The sequence below is a fragment of the Hipposideros armiger genome, unplaced genomic scaffold, assembly GCF_001890085.2.
Source record: "Hipposideros armiger isolate ML-2016 unplaced genomic scaffold, ASM189008v1 scaffold_33, whole genome shotgun sequence".
Classification (NCBI taxonomy): Eukaryota; Metazoa; Chordata; class Mammalia; order Chiroptera; family Hipposideridae; genus Hipposideros; species Hipposideros armiger.
In genome coordinates, this window is record NW_017731383.1 from 2,660,675 (window position 1) to 2,685,881 (window position 25,207).

The 25,207-nt window shown below is 48.7% G+C and overlaps 1 protein-coding gene across 1 annotated transcript in view; it reads left to right on the forward strand.

The window, feature by feature from the left end:
• The window catches only part of SDK1 (sidekick cell adhesion molecule 1), a 688,889-nt gene that overhangs the window by 534,201 nt on the left and 129,481 nt on the right, over positions 1 to 25,207 (forward strand). Inside the window, exons 14-16 of the mRNA XM_019637402.1 lie at positions 5,786 to 5,933; positions 6,877 to 7,017; positions 11,499 to 11,680. Of these exons, the coding sequence (XP_019492947.1) occupies positions 5,786 to 5,933; positions 6,877 to 7,017; positions 11,499 to 11,680 (471 nt within the window). The remainder of the gene's footprint in view (positions 1 to 5,785; positions 5,934 to 6,876; positions 7,018 to 11,498; positions 11,681 to 25,207) is intronic.

Below are 25,207 nucleotides of genomic sequence, written 5' to 3' on the forward strand. Positions count from 1 at the left end.
TGAGTTCCCCACACCCCCGGGTTTATCTGAGCCCCATCGCCACTGTCTCGGGTCTCTTCCCACTCTTCTGAAGCAAGTGGCTTCCCCAGCCTGATTCTCAGGAGTGTGCGTCCCCTCGGGGCCAAGCCACAGCTCAGGAGGCCCCAGGCCCTTGGATGGGAGCAGCTTAAGGCCCCAAAGCGTGTCCTTGGCATCACTTCGGCCATATTTCATAGCGAGGAGTTTCAATTATTTCCTAAATGCTCGGCTCTATCGTTTTTAACTTTTAAGGCAAAACTTGGTGCATTTGTAACTCCAATCTGCAGACCTTTATTGTTCCTTTAAAGACCTTGATCTTTGGCTCAATCCCTCTGTGCCTCCTTTTCTCATGAGGGGGAGGACAGTCACATCTGCCTCAAGTTATTACGAAAGTTAAATGTGTGCATATAGAGTCATTAACAGTGCCTAGCACATAGTAGGGGCTTTCACTGAGCAACCATTTATTGGGGTCCTACTATGTGTCAGGCATTCTTTAGGTGCTGAGGACCTAACAGAATACAAGAGCTTCTAATGGTGTTTACCTCGTGAGCGGCTCTTTAAATGGAGAGTCATTATTATTCTAACTCAGCACTTATATTTTAGGAGACACAGTGTGCGACTGCTGAGGCCAAAACAGTAGAAGTAGAATTAGAAAATAATAAATTTGCATATTAATTTTTCCATTTAAATTACTCTGTCACCTGAGGGAAGTTGTGATTTTAATGAAAAAATGTTCATTCTCATTCAGATAAATATAGTACAAGGTAAAACATCCGTTAAATCACATTTTTCATCTGCCAAATGTACAATAGACGACAATTATAATGCCCGATGCTGGCAGTATAGCGACAGCACAGTCACTTTCTAAAACTTTTTATTATGAAAAGTATTAGATATACACGTAGATACAGAGTATTCCTGTGCTCAGCTTCAATAACCATTAACATTTTACCATATTTTTTTCATAATTCCTACCTTTTTTCTGCCAGACTTTTTTAAAGGAAGTCCCAGATACTATGTCATTTCATCCTTAAGTGATTCAGTAAACAGCCCCCCAAACAAGATATGACACCTAAGGAAATTCATGGTAATCCTTAATACATTATACTCAGTCCATATTTAAATGTCCCTAATTGTTTGCTTTTTAATGTCTTTTCACAGTTGATTTGTTTGCATCAGGATCCCAGCAAGGTCCATCCATTGTGTTGGTGGTTTTGTCTCCCACGCCTCTTGATTGACAAGAGCCCCCACCTCCCTTTCCCCTGCTCTTGCCTGGCGCACAGCCAGGCCATTTGTCCTGTGACTGTCCCAAGTCCCAGATTTGGCTGGATGCTTCCTCGTGGTGTCATTTAATTGGTTCCTGCATCTTCTTTATTGCCCCAAAACTGAAAGCTCTGGGTTTAGTGTGTTTTCTTGGAGAGAGACGGAGAGAGAGGGAGAGAGAGGGAGAGAGAGGACGCTTCCTGGGAGTTGCAGGGTCCTTCCCGCTGCACCTTAGGAGGGAATTCTGGAGGCCCTGCTGTGTGATGAGCATAGACCCAGGAGGGTAGGAAGCGACAGCCTGCCGGGTCTGGGAGAAGTTTCTTCTGCCTCCTGATCTGAGTTCCTTGTCTATGAGTGGAGAGAGCATTCCTGCTCCGAGGGGTCCTGTGGTTTCAGAAGTGAAAGCACAGACTGCAAACCGCTGTACAGACGCAGGTGGTAGGAATAAGGATGGTCTTTTTGGCAATTAAGAAAATCTTCTTTGGAAAAGGAGTTTCCTTCCCAGGCTCCTTTAACTGAGAACATGGCAATGCTGTTCTTATTGGGAAAAGCTTCCAGTATATTCGCGCAGACTGAAAACCACCAGCTTTTAACTAACAGAGTGGAGGAGTGATTAACCGCTCGGGGATCCCGGGCGCTCGAAGCTAAGGGGAGGTTAGCGCTACTCATCTGGGTGGCAGGTTTGCTGGTGGTCACCTGGGGGCACCACGGCTCCTCCGCCTCCCAGGCCAGAGTAGCGGGACGCTCCGAAGCGGAGGGAGGGGCCGCTGAGACGGCTCTGGGCCGGTTTCCTTCATCAAAAGGCGTCTGTATACTCCGGGCCGGAGCATCTGTATACTCCGACCCGAGATGAGCATTGCAGTGCCGTTTCATGAGGGTGGGGAGAAGAGTCTCTGAAAGGGATTTTGCTTATCGATTGTTAGGAGCAGACTTGCTGTTTAAATTTTAACAGTTCTCAGCACGCTGGCAATTCCAAAGCATGTGAATGAGCAAATCCTTCCCAAATCACTTTGTGTGCGTGTGTGTACAAGTCAGAGTGCCCACGAGATGGATCGGGTTCATCTGTATCGGGTTTCAGCTTCGTCTCCCTTCCTGCCAGGTCTCCGCTCTCCCAGTAGGAGAGCAAGACAGTGAGTGAATCAGGGTCCCCTAGGAGCCAGCAGAGGACCCGGCAGCCCCAGGCACAGGGAGACTGGGGCCCTGTGGTCAGTCAGCCTGGGTCCAGGTCCCACTACAGGGTACACACTCTCCAGAGCTGTTTACCCTCTGAGTGAACAAATGGAGAAGCAAAGGCTGGCTGGGGCCACGCCTGGGAGGGCTGGCACTGGGGCCTGAGGCCACATCCTGGGCACTCCTGTCCCTCCCTGCTGCGTCAACCTGTCAGTCACCTGCTTCCACCACTGTCCCCTTGACTTTACCTCTTCCTGAAATTTCTGTCATCGCTCTGTACCTGCCTGAGCAGGTGAGCTGTTCACTCAACAGACTCGAAATCCACAGGGAGAAACAGATGGAATTGAGGTTCTACTGAGCACTGTGTCAGCCGGGGTCCCTGTGGGAATCAGATGGCACTCTGGAATCAGAACAGTCAGGGAGGACATTTACAAAGGGAAAGCTCACCTAGGAGTGGGGGAGGGGAACGGCAGTAACCTGGGGCTGGCAGCCCAGCGAGCAGGCAGGGCGCCCTGCAGGACCCAGTGCACCGCTGCCCCCATGACAAGACAGTGAGTAAGGAAGGGCCCTGACCTGCTCTCCTCACCCCTGTGGCCTCCACAGGCCAGGTGGGTTGTGCCCAGAGCCCACGGGGAGGGTGCAGAGTGGATCTGGATGAACAGGGACGTCGTCGGCACCAGGATCCGCCGTGGGCCAGGCTTTGTGCCAGAGGTGTCCGTCACATTCTCTCGGTTCACACTCACCACGGCCTCCGGAGTTTTGTGGTACTCCTCCATTTAAATTTTTCAGTTGTGGTAAAATACACATAACATAAAATTGACCATCTTAACCGTTTTTAAGTGCACAGTGGCACTAGGTGTATTCACACTGGTGTGCAACCACCCCCACCGTCCACTCCAGAACTTACTCATCTTCCCAAATTGACACTCTGTCCCCATTAAACGCCCACTCCCCACTCCCTGCCCCTGCCCCTGGCACCCCCCCCTTCTAGTTCCTGTCTCTAGGGAATTTTACCGAGGACCCCATCAGTGGGATCACACAGCATGTGTCCTTTTGTGTCTGGTTTATTTCACTCAGCATGAAGTCCTCAGGGTTGATCCGTGTTATAGCAGGTGTCAGAGTTTTCCTTCTTTTTAAGGCTGAATAGTATGCCCTTGTGCGGATGGACCACATTTGTTTATCCATTCATCCTCAATGGGCACTTGGGGTGCTCCCACCTTTTGGCTACAGTGAATAATGCTGCTGTGAACGTAGGTATACAATAAGCCCTTTGAGACCCTGCTGTCAGTTCCTCGGGGTATATATTTTGAAGTAGAATCTGGATCTTACGGTAATTCTATTTTTAATGTTTTGAGGAATTACCCTACTCTTTTCCATAATGGCTGCACCATTTTTCACTTCTACCAACAGTGTACCAGGGTTCCAATTTCTCCACATCCTTGCCAACACTTACTATTTTCTGCTTTTTTGATAGCAGCCACTCTAACAGGAATGAGGTGGCTCTCGTGGTGGCTTTGATTTGTCCCCCATCTTGACAGAAGAAGCTCAAACAAAATTGAGCAACCGTTAGTGGAAGAGCTCACCAACCACTTCCATCTCTGTTTTCCTACCGCATGTCAGCTGTCTTCAGAATGAGAGCTATGTTTCCACTGAGGCTTGACTCGGCATGGACAGGCCCTGGTCCCACCAACCGCTGATGATAGCGAAGGCTCTTTCGTCTTCTGCTCCAAAACAAAATGAGATACATGCCTCTTTTCTGTCAGGGAGCCTACTTGGCTGTTTGATGATTCTAGGAGGGTCTCAGACTCCCAAAGTGACAGAGAAGTTGGTGTGAGTTTTTCCATAGCTAGCTGGGGATGCACATGTCGCAGTTTTTAAGGAAACATGAAGAGAAGGGAGCCTGTCAGCTGTAGATTACCTATTTCCCTGAAAATCAGAAGCCAAGAACATGACATGCCCAGCTGGTGGTGAGGACTGCATTCCCAGAAAGTCATTTTTGGGAGCAGCTTTATTTGCAATAATTTAAAAGATTCTTGCTTCGTAGCCCAACTGGCAATGTAACTTCAGAGCCGTGTAAGTTTTTTGTTGAGGAATCCAGCTGACAAGCTCCGACTCGGTGATGGACACTTCTGAACGAGGGTCAACAGAAGTTGCCATTGAGAGTTTCCTTTCATTTTAGAGCAGTTTGTAGCTATTTATTGTGACTCCTAGGGAAGCATTTCTGATGATTTCCCGGGTGCAGACTCGTGACTCCTCCCAGTTAGGTCCTCAGGTTTCTGCAGAAGTGGCTGCGATTTTGTGAGTGGCGTGGAGTGTGCGCTCTGCTGACACTGTGCCATCTGAGCATCGCCAGACGCCCTAGTGGAAACCACGCGTCACCGCCTTCTCACCATCTCCAATGTGGGCAAAGGGGGTTTTTCACCACTTCGAAGGAGCGAGAAGAACAGTCTGACTTCCACAAGAGTCTTTCCCCCACGTTTTACTCCCTAATACCTTGAAAAGCAGTTCGGGCATCAGAGCAATTCCGGATGGGAACTGACTGGGTGGGCAAAGCACCTGCCAGGTCTTGTCTGTTCCAGGGCATCACTCTGCACAACAATCAGGCCAAAAGCACACTTAAACTGCAAAAAAACCACGCCGACGTGGAGGAGCCCCAGAGCCTCCTGGAGCTGTGCAGGCGAGGGTCGGCATGGCTGGCATAGTCGCTCTGCACACCTGCCGGAGGGCTGGGTGCAGAGATTCTAAACTAGCTAGAAATTTCATCACGTTGCTCCAGCCAAAGCCACTCAGGGGTGTGGTAGTGTAATGGGCTGCCACGCAGATGGGCTGCAAAATGCACATCCCATCTGTCTTTATCATGCTCATTTCCTCTTTTATTAAAATGTTAATGAATATAGTTTTTATTTATCATTCGGTGACATGTGCAGCATCCTTTTCTGGGAGACAAATCTGCAATCTGCCTAACCATGTGAGCCGACAGCGAACTTTCCCCCTTGCATATTGAACACAGGGAAAAGGAACATTTTGGTTCCATTTAAACTGCCATATGCAAGATGAACAAAATACATCCCTTACTTGCTGACAGCAGCTTGGGGTGATGGGAGACACACTGGACTTGGAGCGGGAAATTGAGTTTAATGCCAGGCTCACCGGTTACTAGCCATGTGACCATGGGCCTCGGTTTCCACATCTGGTAAACGGGCATAAGCACCCCATCTCCTGGAGCTGCCATGGTGAACGAATGAGATCATTCGTGGGAACACATCTCGTATTCACTTGTACTATTGCAACATGTGCTCATATGGGTTTGAATTTGTTTTGCTCCTTCTTCCAGACTCGCCATGGAAAGTGCATCTGTCAAACGTTGGCCCCGAGATGACAAGCGTCACCGTGCGTGGCCTGACTCCAGCTCGCACCTATCAGTTCAGGGTGTGCGCCGTGAATCAAGTGGGCAGGGGCCAGTACAGTGCGGAGACGAGCAGGTGTGTGATGCGCTTCCCTCGGTGTGATGACGGGGAGCAGCCGCGCCTGAGCAAACAGAAGCACAGAGTTCGGTGAAAGAGTCACCTGACTATGTCCCCATCCTCCATCCCTGGTGACAGTGCCAGGACGCAAGCGGGAGAGTCTAACAGAACACACAGCTGGGCTAGCAGGGTTTCCTTAGCTGCTGTGAGGGAATTTCTTAGACTTCTGTGGTGCTCTGGCTGTGCCAACGTTAATTGTCCCTCATCGCACAGCCCTTGGTACACGTGAAATTAAGAGCCTACAGTGTTTAATGCCCTTTGTCCACCGTGCCTGCCAACCAGACGGGAGCAGGTGCCGCCGCCGTGACAAGTGGGCACCCAGCAGGGTGTTACAAGGGAAGCTGGTGCAGAGCAGGGCCTCCATGGTGGCCTTACATTCAGTCCCCAGGGACCTTGACGCTCACCCCAGCATGGCCGCCTTGGACGCTCCTTCAGATGTGATGTGGAAAACACCTTCCTCCCATTTCAGTGCCCCCCCCACCCCACCCCCGCCAACCTGAACAATGGGCGCGAAGTGGGGATAGTGGAGCTCTAAATGACTTTTTCCAAAATGTGGGAGTTTGCTATGAGAAATATTGAAAAAGCCGAGAAAACAATTTGAAGGCACCTCCGGCCAGCTCACTGAGGCTTGTAATCCTGTTAAAGAGCAGAGGTGCTGGGGCTGTTTAGACGGAGTCAGCTCACCTCCTACATCTGCTATTGCTTGCTTAACTGACTTTCTATTATGTTGATTGGTTGTAACTATTTCATGCATGTCCCTTCAGTTTGATCAGCTGTGTGCTTCGCTTTATTCATCACTTGATTTTAGGAAATAGTGAGGCTCCAGACTCAGCAAGGCAGAGAGTGCAGATGAGCATGCTTGCTCTGGTGCTGACCTCTCCCCTCCCATCTTTTTTCTTAGGTTGATGCTCCCTGAAGAACCACCCAGTGCTCCCCCGAAAAACATCGTGGCTAGTGGGCGTACCAACCAGTCCATCATGGTACAGTGGCAGCCGCCCCCAGAAACAGAGCACAATGGGGTGCTGCGCGGGTACATCCTCAGGCAAGTAGCCTGTGATTGGCCGTTTTTAAACTGTCATCAGGCAGAGTCAAGTGTCTGCTCTGCTGAGGTCGCCAACCCCATTGTTTGTAGGGGCCCAACAGTAATGCGGAGAATCAGGGCAGCTGTAGGACTCCAGGGAGTGGAGGGGCTGCAGCAAACCGGAGAGAACAAGGAACGTGGGCAGCCTGGCAGGCAGTCTCTGCGCAGCCGCCCGAGTGCGCACACGAGCCCGGGTCCCTGGCTGTGATTGGCAAAAGGAGGAGGGGAATATTATGGGCTGGGAGCGAAGGTGATAGTCACTGTAATCCCTTCATTCTATCTGAGTTTGTACCAGGGGCATGCATTGTTAAATATCATAATTTGAGTAATAATGCAATTGATTTAATTATTAGCCAGCTGTTACCATGCCAATGTGTTGTTCAGCATTGCCAGGTCTTCTAGGGTTTCAAAGAAGTGTAAAAATCTAGCTTTCTACATTCAGTCTCACAATTTTGGAACACTGGAGATGAAATCAGTGTCCTTTGAAGCACAGGGCAGGCCACACACCTGGGCCGGCCATGGTCCCCAAGCAGCCGGCTGGCCAGTCACACGGTGGAGGGCGGGGAGGCTTCTAAGACTGGGAAGAGGACTCTGCCAGGCTTGGGTGGGTTTGAGAGAAGAAACCTCCTGTGCCAAAACCTCTGCTAATTTTAAAATGGCACCGAATGTGATAATTGCAGAGGTTTGTTGATACAAATAAAAGAAAAACATGAAGCAGTACTAAAGGATGATTATTAAACCTCTTCTAATGGATGTACAGCTGTGGCTGTGTTTGTTGGTCCGACGTGGACTTGGACCCCTTGCCAGCCTTACGGGGGAGGAACTGTAGGCATTCATCATTCCTTCCTTTGACTGCCTAGCCCGTGCCCATTCTCAGCGTGTGACTGGAAGACTCTGGGGTAACAGAGGTCTTAAGTGAATAAATGTAATTGCTTAGGTAAATGTAAGACCATATGGAATTGCTGCTTCTTTAACTCCACCATCTTTGCATATGGAGGACACCTCATCCCCAGTATGTCTTTATGTCAGCATCCAATCATCATGTCACACGTGTTGGTCTGTATGCTTGTGGCGTCTGCCTGTCACGGCCATTTCTGTGCTGTCCTCAAGCTCTTTCGCACGCATATGAATTAGCCCCTCAGCACACACAGGTCATTATCTGCCTGAAATGGCTTGACGCAGCCATCCCTGGGGCACACGGAGGGCTGCAGGACTGGAATCAGCCCTGGGCCCCTTCGGCGGCTGTGCCCCTAACTGCCCTCCCCCAAGTCAGAGGGGTGAGAGCACTGCGCTCTGGCCCCTGCAGGCAGGGGGCGCTGTGGGCTGCGGTTCCTGGCCCTGCTCCAGGCACCTTTCCAGTCCCTCCGAGACAGCCTGGACGCCACGCTCTCTGGAGGCTGAGGTTGTCTGTCGTATTCGTACCGCTCGCTCCGTGTGCCAGCTGCCACGCTCGCTCCACATCCATCAACGAACGGAGCAATCGGCTTCGCCCTCTCGGACCGGCCCTTCGCGTGAGCGCCGTCCCAGCTGCCTCTGTCTTTTTTTGAGCACACGGAGGAAAAGTTTCCTCAGGCTCCAGCTGCCAAGTAAGGACTTTAAAAGTCAGCCCACAGAACCAGGCTCAGGGCATGGAGTTTAATAAGAAAATCCCTCTGATGTTATGAGGCCCCATCGGAGACTGCACATTTCTCTATTTTGTGGGATTACTACTGTTAAAAGGATTTTCCATGATGGTGTCGGTAGAGTCGAGTGCTGGAAAAGAGGGCATCTGTATTTGTAGGGGCTTAACTCCAGAAAGCTCTAAAATGAGGGTGCACTACCCAAGGCCTGTGAGTATCAAAGTTTTCAGAAAGTTAAGTCCCGTGCCAAAATGCATTTGCTTGGGAACATTTCCGAATAATCCTCCAGTCTGCAAATCAGCTCTATTTGCAAGCCTGTCTCCTCCAGGGCACATGTCTCCCTGTCAGATCTGCAGCACCACCCATGGAAGAACAAAATGGAAATAAATAACAGTCGGGGCTCCAGCCGTGAGAAGTAGTTAGGACGCGTGCACAGTGATAAAATATTTATAATAATGGGCAGGTTGTTTCTTTGAGAGGAGCAGAAGGGTTATGTCCTTTATAAACACTCTCCTGTTATTTCCGAATAAAAAATCATCCTGTTGTGTCCGAGGCGGTCTCCGGGGCAACCACCCCACCAGCCGGAAGCCGATGCCCTGCTCTTCCGTTATTAATTGTGACCTTCCTCGACATTCCGTGACTGCCCCAGGAGCGCCCTGAGCCACGGTCAGAACGAACCAGCCGCCACCACAGGGGAAGAGCAGCCCATTTCCAACTCGAACTCTGCGGTTTGTTTTGCACAATCGTGTAACCGGGGGCCTGGAGAAGACGTGTGGCCCGCGCAGGCTTCTTATAACCCAGTTCTGTGTTAGCGTACTTCCTAGAAGAGCAGTCCTTTCAAACAGAAGGATATTTAGGGGGTGCTTTACAGCAGCGCCTCTTTTGCATCCCTTGTTTCTTTTTGTCCGTGCAAGAACCCTGTGAGATGACATTGTTACTGTGTCGTTTAGGGAGGTGGAAACCAAGGCTCAGGGAGGTTAAGCATTCGCCTGAGCCCACCCAGCTCATAGGCCTCTTCCCAGCCTAAGTCATCTGAAGCTAACTTCAGTGCTTTTCCCTGGAACGAACCTTGGAATGGGTCCCCACAAGTCAGCTCTTCTCCAGCGCCCATGCCCAACATGTGCCACATCAGTGATACGTGGTCCTGGGCACCATTCACACGCCAGGATGCTCTGTGTCTAGTGTGGGTGTGAGGCGGGTTTTCACCTTTTTCCAAGCAGCTGCCTGATTGTCTCAGTACATGCTTTGTGCCTGGGGAACTTGAGTAGAGCCACCCGGCACACAGGGCGGCTGCTCCACGCCTGTCCTTTCTCCCTGGTCCCCACTGCCGTGGAGACTGTCACGTTACGTAAATGAACTTAACCCCCACCGTGAGTGGTGCCCACACTTGCTTGTGTGGCTCAGTAAAGGGATGCCAGCTCAGCAGGGGTCACCAGGGTAATGGAGTATGAATGAAAGTGTTGTGTGGCACAGTGTTTGCAGAGTGACACTGTTGTCCCCGCGCCTCCCACAGCCCGGCTGCAGAGCCCACAAGCTGCTGCGCCTCTCAGGCCAGAGGCAGGAGAACGCCTCGGACCTTCTCCGATTCCGATGCTGCCTGCCGTGGTCACTGTTTGCCTATCAAGCCAGCCTCACCGAGTACAAGTGAAAGGAAAGACCACTCAGAAAACCCTGGTTTTCTAGAGAACGTTTTATTGCCATTTCCATACTTCCTTCGGGCATCTTCACCCTGTTTGGAGCGCTGCTTTCCACTTACGGGTCTGAATTTGGGGGCTTCTTCTCTTTTCTAATGGCGGCAGCCTTGCTGACATGCTGCTGGCCCTGAGGACAGTGCAGGTGCCTGCCCGGCACTCTGCGCCCAGAGTCACTCGGCGTCAGGGAGGAGCCTGAAGACCCCATCCTGCCGTGAAGAGCCGATGGACTCGCTGCTGGTTCTGTGTCCGTTTGCCACTTGTCTTACAAAGCCATGTCTTCCTGAGGCACGAACCACCCGGCTAGCTTCAGGATGCTTTGGAAGCTGCACTGTGACGGAGGACACGCCTCCCGCTGTCCATGCCCCTCCCTTTACCCAGAGGAACCAACTAACTTCTGGGAATGGAATCAGAAAAACATCTGCTCCTCAAAATAATGCTGTAAAAGTCCTTTTAGTACAGATACCCATTTCCTAACTTACACAGTGACTGAGTCCAGAGTCCTGTGTGTCATTTAAAATAAAGACAACTTTAAATTTCTTCCTTCAGACGCTATAGAGCCTATGACACACGTGCTCACAAAGGTCCCCTAAAAAGCATCTGGTCGTACTTAGCTTCAGGCTGGCATTTTGGTAGCGTGAACATCTTTCAGAGCCACTCACTCTGCCTGTGGGACCTGCTTGAACAAACCTAAAATTCCTAAGTGGAGGCAGAGCTGGGGCTCCATCCATGGGGCAACGGGCCATTTTCACTTGCTTCCCTATTTCTCCCCACGTCTCAGAGTCACAGGAGGGAAACATTACCCAGAATGATTGATAGCAATGCCCCAACAGAAACCAGGTCAGGAATTTTGGGTGCCAAGTCCCCATACTCCATAGACAAGCTACACTTAAGAAGCTACAATTTTTCCTTAACCGTTAATGCAGTCAAATTTCAGCTCTGCTTTGCCCAGAGCGTATCATGGCAGTGAGGTTGGATGATACCTTTCTAATGGTTGAATTAGAAGGTAGTGTTGTCTGGAGCGGGAGTCTTGGCCTTACTTGTGTGTATTAATTTCCGTTTTCCTCTAACCGCGTGGAAGAATTGCAGGGAGACCCAATTCCTGGCTCACTCGTTTTCCTGCGGTCTGCAGGTACCGCCTGGCCGGCCTGCCCGGAGAGTACCAGCAGCAGAACATCACCAGCCCGGAGGTCAGCTACTGCCTGGTGACGGAGTTGATTATCTGGACACAGTACGAGATACAGGTGGCCGCTTACAACGGGGCTGGCCTGGGCATCTTCAGCAGGGCAGTGACCGAGTACACCTTACAAGGAGGTAAGCCTGCCTTCCCAGCACGTTGCAGAGTGTTTGTCAGGGGAACACATGCCAATCAAACTGCAAAGGAAAACAGAGGATTCGACCCTTAAGTTGCAATTAGAAGGAAATTGGCCACATATTTAAGTTACTCTCCCCATCTATTCTGAAACTATAGCAATATGGTAGTAGGAAATAGACAATATTTTCACTGCTTTTTTTCTTATTTCCATCTACACACATCCTTTAACTACTCCTCTTAGTCGGCAAAAGCTCTGTGGACTTATTGTTCTAAATGGAATAATGGTATGTTTTGCGTCTTTGGAGTCCTATGTGATACTGTGAATGGTTTTCAAAGAGAATGGTTATTTAGAATTTTGATTTTAGTGATGTGATATGATTATTGGTAATGGAATTTGCCACTTGGTGCATTTTTTTTTTTTGGTTTTCTGTTTCAGTTACACAAGCAAACAATTTACTAGATCAGTAAAAACTTTTCCCCCAAAATGGCCAGGCAGAATGTCATAAAGCCAGTGGGTCTTCATCTTACATCCTAAGACACAACCCTGTCACTTTGAGGCTGTAAAGCATCTGATCCCCTATGTTTTGTGGAGAACGCTGGGCTTGGCCCCACGAAGAGCTGGGCTCTTAATAATAAGCGGTCCCTCTCTTGACACAACTGCACATGTCCACGGCTGCCCAAACCCTTGCCCAGGGAAGCAGTGTCCCCATAAAACCCAACGCCCTTTTCCAGGCCCCCTCCTGGCACGCAGGTGTGGTTTTATTTGCTGAAGCATTTTTATTGCTACCAGGGCTTGACCTTTTTCAAATGAGAAGGATTCTAACTGCCCGCTTCTCTCCCCAAATCATGCCTGAGACCTAATGTTCCTTGATATTACATGCTGTTATTATCATCCTTTATTGATTGGCTGTCTGTTGTCATCGCGGAGTCCATAAATCCTCCTTTATAAATTAAGTGCAGTCAGTCTGCTTTCACAGTGACGAGCAGAAATATGTAAAAAGCGAGGCAGGCAGGAAGGACCTGCTCATCTGCAAGTGGTTCTCAGTGACTCCTTGGAAAATGAAAATACCTGCAAACCTGGGCAGCTCATGTTCGCTCTAATTAGTCTACTTCATAAAATGACCATAGATCTGGCAACCCTTAAACGATGATGCTTGCTGTTCCTGACCCCTTGTTGCCGTCCACATCACTGCTCCGTCTCACCGCCGGCGAGCTGGGTTCCGTGCGAAGGGGGCAGGGCGCCCTCCCCTGACTGACAAGGGCTTCGAGTCTTCCAACTTCAGCTTCTGTGCAGTTGCCTTTGAGGAGCCATGAAAGGTCTCGAGCTGTGAGTGACGTGATCAGCGAGCGCTCGTCCGTGGGTGTGCAGGCAGGGTGGAAAGGGAGCCGAGCAGGGCGGCAGTGTGGCTGTGAAGTGACAAGTCCCTCCAGCCCTGACACCGGCGGCGAGAAGGACCAGGGAGGATATGTCTGCTGGTGCCCCCATTGTCGGCGTGGCTTCCCACCCATTCCCTCTTGTGCGCCTCGCAACCACCTGTCACGTGAGTCTGGTTGGGCCCCGCGAGCACTCTTGTCCCAGGCATCCTGTGCCTGAGTAGCCGCGGCCATGGAAACAGGGCTAGAGCTCAGCCCCTCCCTCAGATTGCTTGCAGTTTACAGGGCAGACCAGAGCTGGGTTTGTTGGCCATCTTTTACGCACAAGGACCCTGAACGCTGGCCAGCTCGACTTTAGCTGACCAGAACCAGCCTGCTAACCAGTGGCAGGAGCGGTGCGAATGCCAGCTTCTGAGTCAAGACCACTGTTTTCTGGGTGGCATCTGTGGGACTTCAGAGGGGATTTGGGCCACACTGGTGGTGGCCTGACCACCCAACTAGCCTGCCAGGGTGTGGGGCTCTGGGACATGGCGCTGGAGGGTGGGCCCCTACTTCCTGCCTCACTTTCTACGGTGCCTCCTGCTTAGGAGTCAAACCCAGAGGACACAATTTCCAGGCATAAAACCGAGCAACCGTCTGCCTCACGACTTGCCGCCTGCAGAGCGCCTCAGGAGCCGCCATAACTGCCCCCGCTGGAGTTAGCAGAAGCTGGGCGCCCGCAGCCGCTCTGGGCCCCTCGCTCGGCGGGTCTGTCTGGGCCGTGGCCGAATGTGTATTTGCTGCTGGGAACCCCGCTCGGCACACAGGTGTCCTGCGGCTGTTGGCACTGATTGTTGAGAAAGCCTGGAGGGCAGCGTCTGTCTTCCAAGCTAAAAGCAAATAATTAAAATGGGTGTATATTAAAGGGAAAAAGAATAACTCATGAAGTTAATGACTTGTCAGCCTAACTCGAGGAATTAGTGGAATGTCCATGCACGTAATTCTGGGGTCTGTCAGGAGGGCTCTGGAGAAGCAGGAAATCCTCAGCCTCAGGAGACTGGCACTTCAGTCCAACCTGCCTCACTTTCCTTCTCTGTTCGTCCAAGTGGCGACTTTGACCCATCAGGGGAAACAAGGCATCATTTACCTTGGCTTTAATAAGGCTCGTTGGATGTAGCTCCTCTCTCGAAGGCATGGGGGTGCTGGGGAGAACTGGTGGGGCTCCCCGTCCCAGCAGGTGGCTGTGTAACTTACAAGGGACGCAGTAGGCACCGGGGAGGAGACAGAAGGGTCCAGGGGCTGCTCTCCCTGCCACCAGCTGCAGAGATGGGACAGGAAAGCACTTTGCCCCAGGCAGATGCAGCATGCTCACCCCCCAGCCCAGTTTTGGTCTCAACTGTGTTTTCTTCAAGGAAGTTCCCGGCAGGCACCGTTATTCCAGCCTCAGTTCAGCCAGCTGTGATGTTAATCCCTGAAGGGACCCAAACACCCCTTCCCCCATCACACACCCCATTTTTCTCTTCAATTTTCATTTCCTATTGAGATGTAGTAAAAATGTCTGGTTTGTCTGCTCTGGTTTTTCACAAGTTCTCGGCCTGACTGACACCACGATCACAGCCATTGTTTAATGTAAATCTCCTCACCTCCCTGGCTTTTCACACCCCCTCCGCTCACTACCCACCATGTCCGTCTGCCAATCCTACTTTATAGCTTTTATCAGCAGCGTCTCCAAGACCTTTCCTGCTCCCTGCATTTTAAAATGTGACACATTAACTTACAAACTGGGCAACAACGCTTGAATACAGTTGCAGCCAGGTTGGAAGGTCTCTCTGCCACAGTGACTGCAGCCTAAAATCCCAACAGAGTTGGAGCCTGCCTGTCACACTTCCACTGTGGTTACCCAAAATGAAATGGAAAAGAGTTAAATTTACTCGAGAATTTCTTTCAAAACGCTTCCTAAAATCAGTGTGCTTTTGGTCTCAAGTGGAAGAGCCCTAGCGTGTGGGGTCTGCATAACGGGGCGTCCAGGGCCACACGGGCCTCTTCGGCAGCTGTCCCATCGTTGAGTTCGGAGGGACAGTGCTACGGCCGTTTGAAGCCATCAGTAGGTCAGACTGGATGCCAAGGCAGCGTTTGGTTCCGAAATTCAGGTTTTGTTAACAATTGTTCAGCTTCCCTTGAAAGACGCAAGAAGAAATAACATGGCTGTGCAGTGCACAGGAGACCCTGAGTGTGGGGTCACACGCCGTGCAGTGCACAGGGGAGCCTGAGTGTGGGGCCACATGCCATGCAGTGCACAGGGGAGCCTGAGTGTGGGGCCACACATGAAAGCACACCATGTAAGATGCAGTTATGTCCTCCAGCGTACCAGCAGAAATTAGCGGCCTCCTCTCCTTCCCCTAAGTGCATCTGTTAAGATACAGATGTTGGTTTTCCTACAAAGGGTCCAAAGACAAATCATACTATAAATCATCATTTTGAGCACACCAAGGTTTTAGGTTTTTTTCTGGTTTTATTTCTTTAGCATTTTTGTTCGTGTAACAGGTATTTTTGTGCTACGATGATTTATTCTGGTTTCAGAACATTACCTTCTAATGAAAGAGAAATATTTCATATTTAAAAAGAAATGGAAAAAACATTTGGTTATCCACATTTCTAAAGCATTAGTAAAAGCTCCTGAGTGTGCACTTGGGCTTCAAAGCGCTTTCTGGAGTAAGGGTTATAAATGAGCACTGTGTTTGCAAGCCCCATTCTTATCTCCTCTTGGGAACTTCTCAGTGTGGCGTAAATGACATTGCACAAAAGATTTCTCTCTCAATCCTTAAGGCTTTCTAGACCTCAGGCTGCACCTACAGAATAGGATAATGTTCCAACCTAAAGCACAAGGTAAGAACTGAACAAAATGACAGGGGATGTTCCATTAGGTAGGGGCTTATTGTGGCCTTAGAACTCCTGGCAAAGGAAAGGAGCGCGTGAGAGGAGGCCGCTGCCTGCCAGTTCCCACTGCCCTGTGCTCGGCACTTACCCTCGGCGTCTCACCTCCTTCATCCTCCAGCCATCCCGTGAGGTGGGCATCCCTGTGTCTACTTGACAGAGAATCAAATGGAGTCCAGGGAGTAACTAACTCTCCCCAGGTCAGATAGCTAGAAATGCTGGGAAGTGCTGGAATTTACAAGCATGCTGTTGTTCATTCTGTATATATCAAACATGGATAAAATTACTTGCAGGTTTTCACTGTAGCTTCTATATGGAATAGGAAAGAAGTGAGGTCTCATCTTACTTATGTTCACATGGCTGATGGGTTTGCAGTAGCTCGTGCACATTTTTAACTGCAGTCCACAGTAAGAAATTTATTGCAAACCAGTGTGCACGCACGCGCACATGCACACACACACACACACACACACACACACACACACACAACTGAAACAAAGGTTCATGGGACAGTAGTCATCCTTGCAGGGTATGATGTTCTTCAATATTTTCTATTCCATTCCCTTCTCTTTCATCCTTTAACAAATGCTGACTGTGTCCACTAAATTGATTTCCTGGTCTGCTAAGGCATTTGTGACCAGCAGTTTGAAAACCACTGAATTCGAGCACTTACTGGGCGTTTGGCTGGGCTGGCCTTGCATCCTGTTCAGGAAAGGCTGCCATGGCCTGCAGGACTCAGGGTCGGGGGGAGGAGGCGTCCCAAGGGACCGCGGCAGCAGCCAACAAGACGAGACCAAGCAAGGGTCTGAGTGGGGGCTGGGGCTGGTGACATGGGTGCCACCACTGTGTCAGTGCAGATGGCCTCGTGAGAGAGGATGGGCTCCCGGGAAAGATGTGCCCTTCAGCTGCTATGAGAAGACACAAGGGAAAATCAAACCAATGCTCACTTAGTAGGACCAGCACATTATTTCATGATGTGCAGACGGGTCACCCCTCCAACCCTGGGGACGCCTTAAGGGCAGGAGCTAGTCTGATTTGTCTTATTCGTGTCTGTACCCCCAGTCCAAGCACAGGGCCTGCTACAGGAATAAACAAGGCACAAGTATATGTGCGATTACAGACGGATGCTGGCGTTCCCATGTCCATGTCCAGCGCTGTGCCAGTGTCATCTCCGCGTGCAGCACGATGCCCGCCTTGACCCCTGTCTGGAAGCACTAAGGAAAGCCGGCCTCCTTGCCCCGCCCCCACGCCCTGTGCCTCCCTCGCCTAAAATCTGGCCCCAGAGGCGTGCTCCTCAATGCCTGGCAAATGAAGCATTGGGAAAAATAAGCTCAGAAGGAGATGCATGAAACTTTGCATGTGCTAACGTACTTTCTTAGGCAGGCCATTGAAAAAGAGACTGGGGCTTGTGTGTGCACCGTTTCTTGTCCTCATAATGTGTGAATGCAGAGAGAACATTCAGCTGTATCAGAGCTGCGGGAACCATAACAACACGAGAACCCAGCCTGACCTGCCAGGGCTGGCATCGATGCTAACACGGCACGCAAACTGTCACGCACACCCTCGCAGTGTGCACAGCCAGTGATCCCTCCACGCAACGCTCTCGCTTCTCCCGTTTGAGAGGCACATACACTTAATTCTGTGGGATCGCCTGGAGAACTATATAGATGCCCCTGAATCCTCAGTAAGTTCTGGATGGACACTGCAGCCCCTAATATTTGAAATCAGGTACTTTAAGGATACTGAAAACCAGAAGGTGCGATTGTGGCGAAGACAGAAAGACCCGTGCGCCCTTCCGCGATGTGGAGATAGTGCCGGGGTGGGGCCCAGTCGCAGACCCATTCCCAGCAAATGTAATGCGAGCGGAAGCGGAAGTGAGGAGGCTCTTCCTCGGTGAGCTGGGCCCTGCGCGCTCACCTGGCAGGCTGTTCGCCAGCCGGAAAACTGACATCATACTTGAGGGTAATGGCAGATGAAATAGCGTTGTGGAAAGACACTGTGATTTCACGGTTTATCTGTAACAGATAGGTAGTGTTACTTTAATAAATACAGCTGGGCGTGTGAGGATTTAGAAGTTTTGTTGGACCATGCACTGTAATTTCATGCTGTGCTAAATTTAGCTAATTTTACAGCATCGTCTATGGGCTACGTAGCATCTTTCGGTTGGGCCTGCATCAGGGTGATGGGGCGATGAGCAGGATGCAGACGTCAGTCATTCCCACTGCGGAGGCCCGAGTTCCCGTGTCAGCCCGTCCTGCCAGGCCCCGTGCATGTCGCTGCTGGCCCTTCACAGTGTCACGTTATTAATTTTATTTGACTTTGTTGTAACTCGCCAGAACATCAGACAGCTCCATGGTTAGCACAGGTGCCTTTTGATTAACCATGATTTTGAGCTGATTCTGCCCTTTATGTAGGTTGAAGAGAAGATGAATTGTAATGCAAGGCTAGACTTTACTCAGGGATACTGCAAATGACCTCTAAGTCATAATATTGCTTGAGTACTTGGATGAACTATCCAAAATAAAAACAACTTGTGTCTCTTCAGCTGCAGAGAGTGGTTCAGAAGTGCCTGCCCGACGTCATGTCACTTTCTATGGACTGTAAATAGCATAGACGTTCCTGGTAGGAAAGGTGGAGATGAGGCTTTCTGTTAACCAATTAATTAGGCCCTAGATAGAATGAAAGTAATAACCAAAGGAAGAATGGAGGGAGGGAGAGATGGAGGGATGGAGGGAAGAAAGAGAGAATCAGGAGGAAAGAGCCTGTAGGACAGCAGTTCTCCAAGTCCGCTCCCCGGACAAGCTGCATGAGCATCACTTGTCAGAACTTCTCAGGCCGCACCCCAGACCCACTGAATCAGGAACCCTGGAGGTGGGGCCTACCATTTGTATTTCAACAAGCCCCCCTTCTGCCCCATGCCTAGTTGGCGAACCATCCCCCTAGAGTGTGGTTGCCAGAAGAGTGTAACACCAGGGAGTCAAACCCAGGAACCCTGCCACCCCATAATAGAGGCCTGCCGGGGAGGACCCGCCCCATGCACCACAGCACAGGATGTGTGAGACCACCGCGCAGCTGGGGGAGGAGGGCTGGAGGAGGTACCTCTTCCCAGAAACCTCAGTGGTGTTTCTAGGAGCTCTGATGGTTGGGTAGAGGCCCAAGTCTTCCTTAAGATAAAGGTCGTGACTTGGAAAAGACAGAGAGGTTTGGGTAATGACAACGTGGCCACTCAGAGGCGTGAGCTGTTTGGACCGAGGTCAGCCAGTAGGAATTGGGGAGCGTTTGGAGGGGGCCAGGTTCCAGAGCAGCAGCAGCTTCCTCATATTTACGTCTCCAGCATTTGGAAGAAAGTGAGGCTGGGACCGCCACACATTTCAAGCCAAGCAGCCTGATCACATGCCAGTAATCTTTTTCTTCTGCTTTTAATCCGTTTCCCTGGTCAGGGTTAACAGGATTTGTGTTCGAACAATAGTTTTCTGACAAGGGATGGGTTTCATCTCTGAAAAGATAGGAAAAACACATTCAACAGAAACTTGAAAAATTAGGAATGGAGAGGAAATGTGTAGACGAAGCTATAAAACACTCACTAGAGGGCAGGACTGCAGGTTCTACTTCGAAGGAAGAAGCTAGAGAAACGAGGCTATAATTCTCGGGTGACAGTCATTAGGAGTCACCTTTGGTCACAGAAGTAGCCACATCCTACTAATCTCATTTCCTTTTGGGGGCGGGTTACTGAGTTGATAGGTTCAAATATATTCATTCTGTAGTTTGATTTCCTCTCATTTATTCATTCACGTATTAATTCACTCAATAAGCACCCTTGTGGCTAAGATGGGGAGATGTGGATTGGTGGTAAAATGATGCGACGGATTCCTGGGCTCAGCTATGCCCAGCGAGTGTAATTTACCTGATTGACCACTGCTTGGATGGAGGGTGAGTTCAGTTCCAAAACCCATCATTCTTTTGGGCCTTTCTTGGTCACACTTCTGTCAGTAACTTGGAGGGAATAGAGATGGCATGCCTTTCAAATATACAGGTGTCACAGCTGAGAGGGGTAATTCATATATTATGTCCCAGAATCAGAAATAAAAAGTAGAATGCTTTGTTATATTGATGGTTGAAATCAAGTTGAAACGTAAAAGGGATCAGCCAAAATTCTCCACTTAGATACCCACAAACAGTCAATGTGATAACAGGAGGGCGAGCCATGACTTGCCAACAGTTACCATAAAAAGCCATGGGGGGCTAGTTAGGGGAGCACAGATCCAAGGACAGCTGTGGCCATAACTGAATCACCCTCTCTAAACGACACGTCACCAGAGCTAGGCAGAGCATGATGTCACACAACCCAGTTTTGGCCAGCTCCAGGCGCCCTGCCATGAGGGGCGGTGAGCAAATGGAGGCTCCTTGGAGGAGGTGACAGAGTGGGCAGTGCTCCGCAGGTCCAGGTGTGTGGAAAACGGACAAAAGAAACAGGCTTTATTCAGCCCCTGACAGTCAAGCCTAGCTGGACATTTCGTGATTTTCAAGGAGTCTGACAGCCCTGTGTACAAGGAACAGTGTACCCAGGAGACAGATGGACGTGAGCGGGCAAAAGTTTGGGAAGAAAGGTTTTAGTTCAGTGTAAGGAGACTCCCCTTGACAACGTGCAGCAGAGGGTCAAGTTGACTTAAAGAGCAGGAAAGATGTGTCAGAGAAGTCCCGCCAGCAGTAGCTGAATGCCGCCTGTCTGGGGCTCTGTGGGCTGGGGTCCTGCCTGGACAGCATTGTGAGCCAGTGGCCTCGGGCACCCTTGTAGCGCCCCCTCCTCCAGTTGGCAGAACCTGTGTGGACGTCAGCATAGGGCCATCATATGGCCTCGGCCTCTCTGAAGCGTCACAGAAGAAGCATTCTCCTATGGTCATCACACCCTGGTTACCATATCGTAGAATAGAACCATGACGTAGAGCTAAGTATATCTGTTTTCAAAATTACCTTGTTATAAATCCATGGACTGAGGTGTATTGGAAGCATTCCATTCCATTGCAGTTATTACTACTATCGCCGATTTTCGTATTTTCTCATCTTTAGCGAGTGGGAGTCCCTTTGATCAGCATATGAGTCTTCTTGACAAGCGCTCACTAGCGTTTGACAGCGTCTTTGCTAAATGACAAGATTTTCCAGGCTCACCTTATATATTACCTGCTCCTGACCTGGAATCATCCATTTATCCAAGAGAGCCTGTTCATTTTTGTGGTTACTGGAAAGTTCAGTGCTTCTGTGTTGGTTTTCACTTCTAGGCCTTTTTACAAGAAATCCTTTATAAAGATAAAATCATCATACTACCAGTTCAAATTTAGAGTTTCAACTTGGCTAAAAAGTTCAGTTCCCAATGAGTTTTATATATATTTGTATATAGGATGGAACTGAAGCCAAAATTTGGCTGTGCATTTCACTCTAAGCACAAAAACAAAAACTGGACCAAAGAAAAGGCCTAAAACTCTTTTCAACAGTCATATTGGTGGTGGTGGTGGGTGTTGGCTTTGGTTTTTTAAGGCAATTGTATGAGTGTTGTAAGATAAAGGAAATCAGTATTATGTTTTAAAAAGCTTCATTGGTCATCTTTGTGAAGTGCTAGGAAAACTGTTAAACACTGAATTTGTATAAAATTTCCTAATCAAAAATTTCAAATTGCTAGTGAGAAACTTGACCTTCATTGACGAACATAACTTTTTCAATTTCTGATTTTATTCTTGAGATGGCTCCATTCAGAGTCCATCAAGGCTTGTAATGATGACCTCCTCGAATACCTGAAAGTTTCCATTGACAAGAAAGCACCTGCACAAGTAGGTGGTCCCAGGTTCCTGAAGGGCATCAGGCCTCTCTACTGGCTGAAAGAAACCTCTCTTGCCTTACCAGAATGCAGTCTCTTTAAACTCTACTCTAATGGCGCAGTGTCTCTGTAGGTTAACAGCTCTTCTGTTATTTTCCGTCTTCGACAAATGTAACGTGAATGGTTTGTGTGACAGTGTGAATGGGTTTGGATTCTGCCATTGAGTATAAGGATTCATATCAAGTGCTTCAAAATAATGGACATTTCTATAGATCTACACAGATGCTGCTGCTAGTCTTAATCATTTTTCTGTACAGTTCAAACACTGAGACCTTTGGAATTATAAAATTGATTTCATATCACTAGTGAACAATTCTTAACTCCACAGCACAGCTGAGTTTTTGCATTGAAGCCATACGCATTACATATACATTGGTGTGCTTTCACATACATGTTAGCGTGCTCTACATACATGTGTGCTTTCACATACATGTTAGCATGCTTTACATACATGTGTGCTTTCACATACATGTTAGTGTGCTTTAACGAGGTCTTAGCTGTTCTCTATTGTGTCCGCTTAGGTGCTCAAAATGTCAGCTCAGTCAGCCATTTTAGATGCCAATAATGTACCCTTCATCAAATCTTCAAAGTGAGACCCAGTCACCAAAAGTAAGAACAACAATGAAAATAATAATGCTTTGTTCAGTTCAGACTCTTGCAAAATTCTGCTTCTTAACGGCCAATAGACTTCAATTTGAAATTGAAAGAGGAAATAAGAAAGTTCCCATTTTGGAATAATACTGTTAGAAGATGAATGGATGACATGTCCCGATGACCCAGAGACAAGTGTAGTCCAGACCATTAAATCAAAGCCGTCCCCCTGCAGATTGATGAGTGCGGACTATCAGCTGCATCTGATGTGTGCGCAGCTTTATCATGAATCCCGCAAGAATTCTTTCTTCAAAACTGATACCACGTTATTGTTTTCAAAAAACAGGCAGGATAGTGTCTTGGTATGTGTTAGATGCACTACTCTGCTCATGTCATTTAATGAGGAGTCAGGTCTACAGGCCACCTCTTACAGAGGAGACCTTCTCTGGGAATGCAACAATGGGTTTCTTGAATTTTGCTGTAAAATCTTTTACTTTTCTGGTGGCATTGGTATACAAAACTTATGAATTTGTTCTCTAGTACCTTGTTTATTCCCAAGTGACCCCTGAGCTTTGACCATTTCCACCCTAGTAGCTTGTGTGGTGTGCAGTATACTGTGGTGCCATCCAGAATAGTCGCTGACACACCCATCCCCAGTGCTGGCACCCGGCCCACTGAGGGCCCACGGCAGTGACCTTCCTGGAAACTGTCCACTGCCAAGGAGAACTGCCTCACCCCACAAGACTTCCCTCCCCCCGGGTCAGCCTGTGTATAAAGCTTATACACAAAACTCTTCATGGCCAGTCTGTTTCCAGGGCACTCCATCTAAGACAGGTTTGTTTGTTGGTTTTTGTGTGTGTGTGTCGGGGAGGGCGGGGGTTGCAACATTAACAATGTTCTAAGCATTTCTTTTGAGGGAGCCAAACTAATGCTACGTACCGAGTGCCATTACTAACATCAGCACCCTCCAATGGACATGGAAGCTTTTTTGATTTAATCTTCTGAACTGTTTGTCTCTGGTCATCTGACCTGTCATCTGTGCAGCTTCTCACAATGTTATTCAGAAGCAGTCCCTCTCCTATTTCCTGTGCTTCACTATGCAGCCTGGCAATCTGAGTGATTGTGCGCCTGTAGGAGAAGTTTGGGCTTCGGCGATTAAATGCTGCACACTGTACTGAGCTTGTACTCAATCTGGTACCGTCGTAACCAAACTCATAAATACTTGTCCTTCTTCTTCCGTACCTGCAGACAGTTTTCCCACTTCTAATCTCTTTCTGTGTAAGATCGATGCTTTGGGGAAAGGTGCTGGCATAATTCGCCCGCCATCGTTGCTTCCTCTGATTCCTTTTCCATCAAATACTAAATTTAGGCTGAAGTAGAAGATTATCAGAACACGACAATCTGAATTCTAGGCCATCCTTATTGTATTCCCTGGGTAGAAAATTTTTTTACCATTCTGACTTGGTGAACCTGATGACTCCCATTAATGAAAAAGCCATTCGTTATGCTGGGGAACTATGTCTCTATAAATATAAAATAGTATTAATAATGTTGGCATACTTTTAATACTGTATATTTAAACATAAAGTACATAAAGTGGACTGTGGGCCTTAATGACTTCAGAAATCAACTTTTCAAAAAGTTTTGGTTGCACACATTCTTAAGAATGTTTTCAAATAAATTGGGTTGAAAAATCCAAAAAATGAAGCATGCAGTAGGCAATATTGACTTCCATTTTTATTTGATTAAAGAATTAAAATTCTGAAAATTTCATGACATAAATGTTAATTTTGTATGCTCCAATCCAAAATATTTTAAAAAGCCAATTTTTTGAAGATGTAAAACTCTATAGTCCTCTTGAATGAGTTTATTTAATTATGTAGCTGATTATTTTTTAGTTTCTAAGAACATTGATTCATTTTGAAATTCCACCAAGGTTCGTATCTTGCTGAACCCCCATCACTAGCCAGGAAGAAATGAAGGGAAGGGGGACAAGAAATTTGTTTAAATCATTCATATTTTATTGGGGACCACCTAATACCAGAAAATAATCATAAGCCTCATCACACATGCCCTCTATATATGACCAGCTGGAAATACTAGAAAATAATTGAAAAAAAACTACTCAACACACTGAACAACAACAAAAAATTCACCGATGATAAACAACTCGCAACTAAAGTAAAATTCAGCTCCATGAAACGGACGGGGTGGGTGTCCAGGAAGCTGTGAGGCTCAGCCGCCAGGGGCCCCTCCCCGCAGACACGACAAAGAAAGTGCACGATAGTGACTGAGTCAGGGGTGTGCAGAGCGATGCGTGTGGAAGTTCGGGGGTTAAACAGACTTGGTGTTTTGCAGCAATTTTCAGTTCACAGCAAGAGATTTCCTGTATACCTCGTACCCGTGCCCCAACACCACCTCCCACCATCCACATCCCCACCAGTGTTCCACTCAGTAAACTGCACTGACACGTCCTCATCACCCCAAATCCATAGTTTACATTAGGGTTCACTCTCAGTGTTGTACAGTGAGTTTGGACAAGAGTATAATGACAGGTAGCCACATTATAGCATCACACAGAGTGGTGACTCTGCCCTAAAAATCCCGTTCTCCCCTGTTCATCCCTCCCCGCCAACCCCTGACACCCACTGAGCTTTTACTGTCCCATACTTTTGTCTTTTCCAGAAGGTCATAGAGTTGGAGTCACAGGTATGTGTGTAGCTTTTCAGATTGGCTTCTTTCACTTAGCAATATGCATTCGTATAGCTTTCAAATGTGA